The sequence below is a fragment of the Durio zibethinus genome, chromosome 25 (genome assembly GCF_047325235.1).
Source record: "Durio zibethinus cultivar Kanyao isolate XHJ-2024 chromosome 25, ASM4732523v1, whole genome shotgun sequence".
Lineage (NCBI taxonomy): Eukaryota > Viridiplantae > Streptophyta > Magnoliopsida > Malvales > Malvaceae > Durio > Durio zibethinus.
The window spans coordinates 17323540-17335150 of record NC_143186.1 but is presented as its reverse complement, the minus strand read 5'-3'; the positions used below and the strand labels follow the sequence as shown (position 1 = coordinate 17335150).

Here is an 11611-nt window from a genome sequence, read left to right as displayed (position 1 = left end):
TTATTTATATTACTCGGTGGATATAAATTTAGATTCAAAATATTAAATTTAAGTGACATTAAACATGAAGTACATTCATTCACAATAAATTAAGTTCAAAGTTAGAACTATTCCAATACCATATTCCTATGAAATAATCAATCCAAAGAGGAAACCATGCCACGATTAAAGATTCTAATTAAGATTGTGCTCAAAATGTAAGGAAAATAAGAAATAATTAAACACTTCACCAGGCCTAGTGGGGTGATATGGCACCAGCCACCAGTACTCCTTCGATGGATTGTGGATTTAAATCAGGAAAAGTAAAGGCAATAAGATACCTACCAAAATCTCCTATAAAAGAATCTCCTATCAATCAGCTAGATCGACGAGCAGGATAATGTTCTAAGACGTTGATCATATGAATGAAATAGAGTTTAAAATAAGGAGTTAAAAATAAAGACATTAGTAATTAATCTCCAAAAGCATAAATGAAAAATGAATCATTGAAGAATGGATTGAAAAAAAATGAGATAATCAAGGAAATTAATTAACCATCCCATATAATTAGAATATACTTGGTTTAAAATTTACAACAAAATCCAAATTCCATTACTTACAAAAGAAGGAAACAAGTTTTGAATTAAGTTCATCCTACCCTACATTGACACCCATACCAATAAGGTGATTTTGCACATGGAGCAGAGCTCCACCAAAAAATGGCCGTTCGATTGAGTTCCATCAGCGAGTGGGGTTTTGCTGTCATTGATAATATTAAGAACCTGAATTTAAAAAAAAAAAAAAGAAGAAAAGAGCAATTATTGAGTGGGTTCCATGAAAAAACAAGCTGATACTTAATATTTGCATTTTCAAAAACTAGCGAAGAACTTTACCAGTGAGAGAGCAGTCAAAGTTCATTTATTCAAAAAGGTCTTCTCCATAATCTCATTATCTAATGAGAAACAAAGGGTGAAAGGACATGCTTAGCTTGAGGGTGATCCCATTCCAATGATTCCCACCATTCACTCGGCCTAACATTGATTAGTTGTAGAGAAGGAGGAGGAGTTGGTTGCCCATTTTCAAGCAGGGGAAGAGCCAACGGGATCCTCTTTAGTTCCGGACAGTCAATTATTTGAAGATCTTGAAGAGAACGAATCACAGATCCACCACCACAAATGCTTTTCAGTGCTGGTAGGTCTCTCATAGCCAATTTCTTTAATTTGGGTAGAATAAATGTCGTTCCTTCTCCTTTGTGATTTTCTTCTTCTTCTGATGCTATTATTTCCTCCATTTCCCAACATGAATGCACTTCAATATACTCTAAGTTTTGGAGGCCTTGCAGCAGCTCAACTGGAAACAACTTCTTAATCTTTGAACAATTATCCATATACAACAGTTTAAGAGAAGAGAAGATGGCAAGTGGTGTTGGAGCATGAGATGTCCATTCAACCGCTACTGATCCTACTTTCACAAGTTCACTCAAGTTGCCCAAATTCAAAAGCCTAAGCAGCTCAAGGTTGGGAAGTCCGTTTAAAGACGATAATGACAAGTCAACCACACAATCTATCCCTTCACAGTTCCAAATATTACAACTCTTCAACTCAGTTGCTTTATGAAAGCAAGGAATATTGCTTAAACAGTTGAAATCATCACTCTTCTCGATACATAAAACACTAAGACCATTTGGGAGTTCTATGTGATCCATTTTCTCCATCTCACAATTCACAAAAGTTATCCCGTTCCAAAATTGCTTTAAACTTGAGACCACCGAATACAGAGAAAATGAGAACTCAGATGTTCCTACTTGAAAATAAAAATATGTAGGCCATTTACCTTGTATAGACTTTGCATATTCCTCAAACTCTTGGATGTCACAAAATGAACATTCAAGTATCTCAAGCTTCCTCAATTTGCCTACTTCTTCTCCTCTTAAATGCTTATTTAATATTAAGCACTGGAGATGAGAAAGCATCGGCAATATTCCAACTGGTACCTCCTTTAGAAACCTTGACCAGACACGAAGATATGTTAGGTTTTCTAACAATTCTATGCCATGAGGAACCTTTTGTATTGCAGTCATAAAAAGGTCCAGCTTTCTCAGTGCTCTGAGCTCTGCCAACGAAGGCACATATTGTAACATCTCACAATGAGCTAGTATCAATGCATTGAGATTTTTGAAGTTTGAGATTGAATTGGGTAGATCCTTAATCAAAGTACCAGAAAGATTTAGTACTTTAAGCCCAGGCATGTGCTTAAAGAAAGATTCGGGAATACCTTTTAAATCCCAATTTTCTTGCAGTAACAAGGTTGATAAATGAGGGCATCGGGGTGACATCTGCAGAAGAATTTTTGAATATTGTGATTTCATTAAAGAAACCTTCTCAAGATCTACTGTCCATTCATGCTCACTTGGTATTTCCTTCAATTCCCCACCAGCTTTTACCATGTATTGACTACATACAATATACAATGCCATGTCTCTTAAAACATCATGCATCTGAACGCATTCTCCCAAGCCTGAATAATGTCCTGCCCTCTCTAACAAGCAATTATTTTCAAGCTTATTTAAAATGCTATGGCCTCTGTCATGCATTGCTTGTCTGGTCCCAAAGTCGTTGAGGAGTCCCTCGTCTATCCAACTTTCAATCAATCTTGCTTTTTGAATTTTATGATCTTCAGGATACAAGGAGCAATATAAGAAACAATTTTGGATTTTTGAATCTCCCAAACGGTCATAACTAAACTTCAAATGCTCAAATATTTCAGTGTCCAATCCTTTCACACTTTTCACTCGCTCACATAATTCATTTAGTGCATTCCTCCACTCACAAAGATCTTCTACCCCCTTCATGCCACCAGCTATGGTTACAATGGCAAGCGGTAAACCACCACATTGCTCAACAATTTTGCTGACAATGTCTCCAACATTTTTATTTTGAAGAACATTATGCCCCACATGATCTAAGAATAGGTTCATGGACTCTTCTTTTGAAAGAGGCTTCACTTTGACCACTTTACAACCCATAGATTTGCAAACCTCAATAGATCTGGAAGTGAGTACCATTTTCTTCCCCTGACCTAATGTTGGTTCAGGGATTCCTACATCCAGTAAAGAAAACCGTTTCCAAACATCATCTAAGATCAAAACATATCTCTTTCCCTCCAAAATATCCTTCAATGCTGTTGCTCGTTCCAATTCACCTTTTGGAAGAGATTGTTTCAAAGAATCTGCAATATCTTCTTGCAATTGGAATATATTCAATTCCTTCGAAATGGTGACCCATATCACTTTTTCAAACTGTTCACTTTCTTTCAACATTTGATTATTGATATGCTTCATGATGGTAGTTTTTCCTATTCCACCCATTCCACACACTCCAATCATTCCAACCTCATCACCCATCAGGTACTCCCAAATTCGTTCTTTTACATCAATTTCACCTTCTAGATTTGGCATTGGTAATGTCACCCCGGAGACTGGAGGACCATCAACTGCCACGCCTTCAGGGAAATCGCCTTGTTGGTAAATTCTCTCGACTTCTTCAATCTTTTGGCAAACCAGTTTTCCTAGGTGAGCACGTGAGAAGTATGATGCATCCCGAAACTTTTCTTGAATTTTTCCCACTTCAATGTTTTTCTTTTGTACATCTTCAAACCAGTTCTCCACTTCTTTCTTCATCCTTTTTCTGCAACGAATCTCCGCTTCCTTTCTTAATTCAAGGTCTTGCTTTCGAACATTTAGCTCGTCCAGTTTTCTTTTAAGATTATTCATATTTCCTTCAAGTTTCCGGTGATGATCTGTGTAACTCTTGATTTGACCCCCAATGTACTTTAACACTTCAAACATTGGCCCTACAAACTCCATAAATATAAAGCCTTGTCCCTATATAGTTTAAAAAACCAACGTATATTATATCTCCATATAAGCTATTACTTGTACTAAAATGTTACTAAATCTCAAAATATATTTTACCAAAAAAACAAAAGTAAAAATAATGTTTTTAAAAACATTATTAGAAACAAAAGGTAATCTGTAGATCGGATGAATGCATATATATACTATTTATGTCCCTTAGAGAAACATCACAAAATTTTGAATGTCTTGCCTATATATGGTTCCTAGTTTTGATCATTACATCATTAGTAAAAGGAGAAAAATAATTTTCCAAAATAATAAACAGCAAAGACCCAAGCAAATATTAATAGTTTTGAGCAGTTCATGGATTAATAGAATTTAAACCTAATTGTAAGGAATATTATATATCTTTCTAACAATCAAAATAGGAAAGCTTGTTCTTTAATTTCTACTACCATACAGTATTTTTTTCATCCTAATCCAGATAATACAGAAGCATGAAACTGAAGAAACCAAAATGTATATATGTAGAACTTGTGGAAAGATGATGAATTTATATTACAAGGAATGTTTTATGTTTCTAAAATATTATTAAAAAGAATTTTTTTTGTTTTCATCGTCCATGAGAATAATATTTACTTGTCTAAAACTATTTATATGCACAGATGAATGTATATTTACTATTTATATATAGTATTCGTGTTTCTGCCTTAGAGAACCATTCCACAAAGAGATTTAAGAAATAATTGCAAGAATAAATTCAGAGAGTATAGAATGGCATTAAAAATACCTGCAGATTTCTTCTTCAAATTATTTGGAAAAGATGAAGAACAGAGGTCAAGTAGATGAACCACAAATTTTTTGTGGAAAGTAGCTGAAATATAAAAGTGGGAAAATCAGTAGTGTTATAAAGGGGGAAATCTTATGTGCTAAGTTTTCGGAATTATCACTAATTTTTTACTCACTATATATGTTTATTTTCAGCTAAACTATTAGAGAACAGAAGCATGATAAAGAAAGAACTAAAATAAATTGTATATGGTTGACTTGTGGAAATTAATTAAGATGATGGATTTATTTTATAAAGTGAGATTCAAAAAAATTAACATGAACCCAAATATTAAAAACCATAAAATTAATTAATTACCTGGTCAAGTGGGGCAATATTAAGCTGGCGCTGCTCCTATCCTATGAGGGTTTTGCTCAAATTTGTGAAAGAAGGAATATTAAGATCTCCTTTCAAAATTCATCATGAAAGCAGCAAAATCAGATCTCTGTCCTTGCAAAATCCTCTATGAGAAGAGAATGAATCATGAAGCAAATGAATTATTAAATGCGTAAGTCAATGGAAGTCCTCTGCAGGAAACTAAAATATTATCGAATGCCCAACTTGTTTCTTAATTTTGTTTTCTTTAATTGTTTGACAAATTCAATGAGGTTTGTCAATGCAACAAAGTCATTGCTATGGTTTCCAGGGTAAGTTCAATGAAGCCTGCTACAAAATGAAGGAAATAACGTGAACGGAAGAAAAACAGGGGAGGAGCGAGTGATAAGGACTGAGTTATTATTATTATTATTATTATTATGGTAGCTAGAATGGCAGCTAAAAGTTGTTAACTCAGTCCTATTAAAAAGTACGCATTCTAGATCATTGACTTCCCCAATCAATCAGTTAGACTGAGATGTGGGATAAAAAAAAAAAGATTTGCTCATCCCTGAATGAGTAGCTGAAACTCATGATTCTACCAAGGTGTAAATTGATTTCCCTAAAATTGTAAGTACCATTATTAAAATTTGCCTGTTTGAAATGATCGGTTTTCATTCCAATATGCCCAACAAATTAAGTTCCTTTCTCCTTTTAGTTTTCTCAAGAAATGTGGAATATAACATCAATTGATGAAGTTAAATATATACCAAGTCATGATTTTGAAGTGAAATTTTAAGAGCACAATCAAGGGGTCTTCACAAAAATAAAAAAATGGAATTTGCGTGGGACTTCAAACAGGAAAGCAGAAATAATATAAACTGTTCAAGAATTTGCGATGGACTCCAAAATGGAATTATCAAGCAAATAATGACATATAAACTGCTTAATGTGCCTTTCAAGTACAAATTAAAGCTAACTACTGAAATGAGCAAGCATTAGATGAAGTTCATCCAAGAAGACAGATTGAAGGAAGGTCAGTAACTGATCTTTGAGAATATTTATACCAGACTCAGTATTTAATCCTTGTCCAAAACTCTTTTCAAGCCTGTTCACAGTAATTTCTTTTCTCTTTTGTGAATACACTGTGAAAACTAACATATACCTTCAAATATATCAGCTTCAGAGTAGTTCTTGCAAATAGGAAACCCAATTGGTTCGGCGGGGACAATGCACTCTCGCTACAGATGGTATGACATGCATTGTGAGTGATCCAGACAAAATATGAAGAACTCCAGGCTTTTGCTGGGGATGACTTGGTAGATCAGCATATTCTCCTGCAACAACCTAACGAAGAAGCTTTACAAGATTACATTTCGTAGCTTAAAAGGACGAGATTATTGTTCTTGATTATGGAGGGATTTGAAGATCTTATCCTCCCAGATAAGCTCTTGGAGTTAATAATGGCGCTGGTATGTGGAACTACAAAAAGAAGATCTGTCTATCTCTTATTGCTTTCATGGAATTAATTTCTTTTGTCTCCTCGAACCCAATGCTAATCCATTTGTGAAGAATATTGGAAGAATAGTGATTGAAGAACACAAAATCTAAAGAGAATGCTACATACTTTGAAATCATGAAGTATATTTTTTTTAGAGATAAAAGCAAGTTTTATTAAAATGAGAAAAGAGCAGTATAAAATCATCATGGAATTATCTACCAAATGCTTAAATCTAACTCTATCCCCTACTATGTCCCGTGATTATAAAAAAATCCATTGAAGACGAAACAAAGTTCTTTAGCCACATTTTAACAAACACCTCTCAAGCACGACTATTCAAGTGGCTAAAATAAGTATCGAAGACGGAAGATTCCATCCCAAATTGACAACCAATCTCAATAACCCATTTCACAAGTTACTTCCGTCAAAAGTTTAATGCAGCCCACAAAGAAGAACCGAAAAATAGAAAAAAAGGAGCATAAACAGCAAGATAATAAACCGTCAACAACAAGCAATAAGATTTTGAGGTATGTTACCATTCATTTTTGCAAACTGGTCAGCTAAAGAATTAGTCTCCGAAATTTAGAGTGGACAGATATATTTTTCTTTGGGAAAACCTCAAACCTGAATATTCAAGGAATTTTGTCATATTTTTTATCCAAGATAATCCATTGGCAGAGTCATTCTCAATTATCAAAGAGACTAGGCATTATATTCATCAAGAATTTATCCAAGAAGAAAAAATATATAAATATTTAACAATAATGAAGATAGAAAACAGTATATATTTTCCAAAAAAATTCACATTTGAACTTATCTGCTAAATTTTTTTCATAAAGTAGTTTAGATAAAAAAATATATATAGCAGGAGTGTATTTTGGCCTGAAAATGAAGGTATCGAAGTGATTTAAGACTTGAGGAAAGGAAATATTAGGTGAGAGATATCAAGTTTGATAGAAGAAAACACGTGGCTCTTTGTGTACTTAGTTTGAAAAGTAGGTAGCATTTCCCATGGAGGCAAAGAAACCAGATTCATTTATACTTCCTCTGCTGACAAAAGTCTCTGACACCTTGGGCTCAGGGAAATTTGGACATCAAACACAAAATTCCACCTGTTTGAGCCTCCTATCTGCTCTTAACGTAAAAAAAATTCACTTTCCTTGGACATAAATTGTGAACAGTAATTTAATATCCAAGACAACGCCACAAGTCATGAATGATGTTTAAAATATAGTTTAAAGTAAGGAGTAAAACAAATACTTTTGTAATTAATCTCCAAAAGCATAAATAAAAAACGAAGCATTGAAGAATGGATTAAAAAAAAAAGAGATAACCAAGGAAATTAATGAACATTCCCATATAATTAGAAACTACTTGGTTTAGTTTAAAATTTACAGCATAAAGCCAATAACATGACATAGAAATTAAAGAAACAAGTTTTGAATTAAGTGCATCAATCAAGCAACGTCCTACATTGACAACCATATCAATAGGGTGGATTTGCACATGGAGCAGAGCTCCACCAAGAAATGTCCTATCCATTAAGCTCCATCAGCAAGTGGGATTTTGCTGCCATTGATAATATTGAGAACCTGAATTTCTTTTTCTTTAAAAAAAATAAAAAAGAAAAGAGCAATTATTTAGTGGGTTCCCTTGAAAAGAAGCTGAATATGGATGAAAAGAAGCCGAGAATTAATATTTGCAGTTCCGAAAAGGAGCCAAAACTTTACCAGTAAGAGCAGTCAAAGTTCAGTTATTCAAAAAGGTATTCTCATCCTATTAGCATCCAATAATTAAGAAACAAAGAGGGAAAGGACATGCTTAGCTTGAGGGTGATCCCATTTCAATGATTCCCACCATTCACTCGGCCGCACATTGATTAGTTGCAGAGGAGGAGGAGGAGATGGTTGCCCATTTTCAAGCAGGGGAAGAGCGAAAGGTATCCTCTTTAGTTCCGGACAGTCTATTATTTGAAGATGTTGGAGAGAATGAATCATAGCCCCACCACCACAAATGCTTTTCAGTGCTGGTAAGTGGCTCAAGACCAATTCCTTTAATTTGGGAAGAATAAATGTCGTTCCTTCTCCTTTGTGATTTTCTTCTTCTTCTGATGCTATTATTTTCTCCATTTTCCTACATGAACGCACTTCAATGTACTCTAAGTTTTGGAGGCCTTCCAGCCGCTCAACTGGAAACAACTTCTTAATCTTTGAACAATTATGCAGATACAAAAATTTAAGAGAAGAGAATATGGCACGTGGCGTTGGAGCATGAGATTTCGATTCAACCGCTACTGATCCTACTCTTACAAGTTCACTCAAGTTGCCCAAATTCCCAAGCCTAAGCTCCTCAATGTTTTGAAGTGCGTTTAAAGACAATAATGATAAGTCAACCACACAATCTATTACTTCACACTCCCCAATATAACAACTCTTCAACTCAGTTACTTTCTGAAACAAAGGAATATTGCTTAAACATTTGAAATCATCACTCTTACTAATTCGTAAATCACTAAGACCATGTGGGAGCTCTATGTGATCTATTCTCTCCATCTCACAATTCACAAAAGCTACCCCATTCTGAAATTGCTTTAAAGTTGGGATCCAATACCGACTAGATGACAACTCAGATGCTCCTACTTGAAAATAGAAATGTGTAGGCCATTTACCTGGAGTGGACTTTGCATATTCCTCAAAATCTTGGATGTCACAAAATGAACATTCAAGCATCTCAAGCTTCCTCAATTTGCCTACTTCTTCTCCTCTTAAATGCTTATTTAACATTAAGCACTGGGGATGAGAAAGCATCGGCAATATTCCAACCGGTAGCTCCTTTAGAAACCTTGACCAGACACGAAGATATGTTAGGTTTTCCAACAATTCTAAACCTTGAGGAACCATTTGTATTTCAGTCTCATAAAGGTCCAGCTTTCTCAATGCTGTGAGTTCTGCTAACGAAGGTACATATCGTAACTTCACACAATGAGCTAGTATCAATGCATTGAGATTTTTCAAGTTTGAGATTGAGCTGGGTAGATCCGTAATCAAAGTACCAGAAAGATTTAGTACTTTGAGCCCAGGCATATGCTTAAAGAAAGATTCTGGAATATCTTTTAAACCAAAAATTCCTTGCAGTAACAACGTTGATAAATGAGGGCATCGAGGTGACATGTGAGGAAGAAATTTTGAATATTGTGAATTCATCAAAGAAACCTTCTCAAGATCTACTGTCCATTCATGCTCACTTGGTATTTCCTTCAATTGCTCACCAGCTTTTACCATGTACTGACTACGTACAATATAAAATGCCATGTCTCTCAAAACATCATGCATCTTAACGCAATCCCCAAAATCTTCAGTCTCTAACAAGCAATTATTTTCAAGCTTATTTAAAATGCTATTGCCTCTGTCATGCATCGCTTGTCTGGTCCCTAAGCCATCAAGGAGTCCCTCATCTATCCAACTTTCAATTAATCCCACTTTTCAATTCTATAATCTTCAGGGTAGAAGGAGCAATATAAGAAACAATTTTGGATTTGTGAATCTCCCAAACGGTTATAACTAAACTTCAAATGCTCAAATATTTCGGTGTCCAATCCTTTCACACTTTTCACTCGCTCACATAATTCATTTAGTGCATTCCTCCACTCACAAGGATCATCTACCCCCTTCATGCTACACGCTATTGTTACAATGGCAAGCGGTAAACCACCACATTGCTCAACAATTTTGCTGACAATGTCTTCAAGATTCTGAATTTGGAGAACACTGTGCCCCACACGATCTAAGAATAAATTCATAGACTCTTCTTTTGAAAGAGGTTGCACTTTGACCACCTCACAGCCCATAGATTTACAAACCTCAATCGATCTACTAGTGATTACTACTTTCCTCCCCTGACCTAATGTTGGTTCAGGGATTCCTACATCCAGTAGAGAAAACCGTTTCCAAACATCATCTAAGATCAAAACATATCTCTTTCCCTCCAAAATATCCTTCAATGCTGCAGCTCGTTTCAATTCACCTTCTGGAAGATATTCATTGAAAGAATCTGCAATTTATTTTTGTAATTGGAAAATATTGACTTCTTTCGAAGAGGTGACCCATATCACTTTTTCAAACTGATCACTTTCCTTCAACAGTTGATTATTGACATGTTTCATGATGGTAGTTTTTCCTATTCCACCCATTCCACACACTCCTATCATTCCAACCTCATCCCCCATCAGATACTCCCAAATTCGTTCTTTTACATCAATTTCACCTTCTAGATTTGGAATAGGTAATGCCAATCCGGATCCGGAGGCTGAAGGGCCATCAACTGCTACACCTTTAGGGAAATTGCCTTGTTGGTAAATTCTCTCGACTTCTGCAATCTGTCGGCAAACAAGTTTTCCTAGGAGAGCACGTGAGAAGTATGACGCATCCCCAAACTTTTCTTGAATTTTTCCCACTTCAGTGTTTTTCTTTTGTACATCTTCAAACCAGTTCTCCACTTCTTTCTTCATCCTTTTTCCGTAACGAATCTCCGTTTCCTTTCTTAATTCAAGGTCTTGCTTTCGAACATTTAGCTCATCCAGTTTTCTTTTAAGATTATTCATATTTCCTTCAAGTTTCCGGTGATGATCTGTGTAACTCTTGATTTGACCCCCAATGTACTTTAACACTTCAAACATTGGCCCTACAAACTCCATAAATATAAAGCCTTGTCCCTATATAGTTTAAAAAACCAACGTATATTATATCTCCATTAAAAGCTACTACTTGTACTAAAATGTTACCATATCTCAAAATATATTATACCAAAAAACAAAAGTAAAAATAATGTTTTTGAAAGCATTATTGGGAACAAAAGGTAATCTGTACATCAGATGAATGCATATAAATACTATTTATGTCCCTTAGAGAACCATCACAAATTTGAATGCCTTGCCCATATATGGTTCCTAGTTTTGATCATTCCATCATTAATAGGAGGAGAAAAAATTTTCCATAATAATAAACAGCAAAGACCCTAGCAAATATATATTAATAGTTTTGAGCAGTCTTAAAAGATTTCAATCCTTGATTAATAGAATTTAAACCTAAGTGTAAGGAATAGTATATATCTTTTTGATGATCAAAACAGGAAA

At 34.9% G+C, this 11611-nt stretch overlaps 1 protein-coding gene and 1 pseudogene across 3 annotated transcripts; both read right to left on the bottom strand.

Annotated features, from left to right (window-relative positions):
• Positions 1 to 497: 497 nt before the first annotated feature.
• Positions 498 to 7483, bottom strand: LOC111275757 (putative disease resistance protein At1g61300). 2 transcript variants are annotated; one of them, XM_089754859.1, is made up of 5 exons: positions 6145 to 7483; positions 4983 to 5127; positions 4626 to 4709; positions 873 to 3862; positions 498 to 761 (listed from the first exon to the last, which is right to left on the bottom strand). In XM_089754859.1, the coding sequence occupies exon 4, from the start codon at positions 3842 to 3844 to the stop codon at positions 932 to 934; it is 2913 nt and encodes a 970-aa protein (XP_089610985.1). In that variant the 5' UTR covers positions 3845 to 3862; positions 4626 to 4709; positions 4983 to 5127; positions 6145 to 7483; the 3' UTR covers positions 498 to 761; positions 873 to 931. The 2 variants fall into 2 exon arrangements, with proteins under 2 accessions (XP_089610985.1, XP_022717005.2); XM_022861270.2 differs by having other exon boundaries at positions 4983 to 5071.
• A 361-nt stretch (positions 7484 to 7844) lies between these two features.
• On the bottom strand, positions 7845 to 11203 carry LOC111275758 (putative disease resistance protein At4g27220; annotated as a pseudogene). Its single transcript, XR_016333847.1, has one exon. The product of XR_016333847.1 is annotated as a putative disease resistance protein At4g27220 (transcript).
• Between the last annotated feature and the right edge of the window lie 408 nt (positions 11204 to 11611).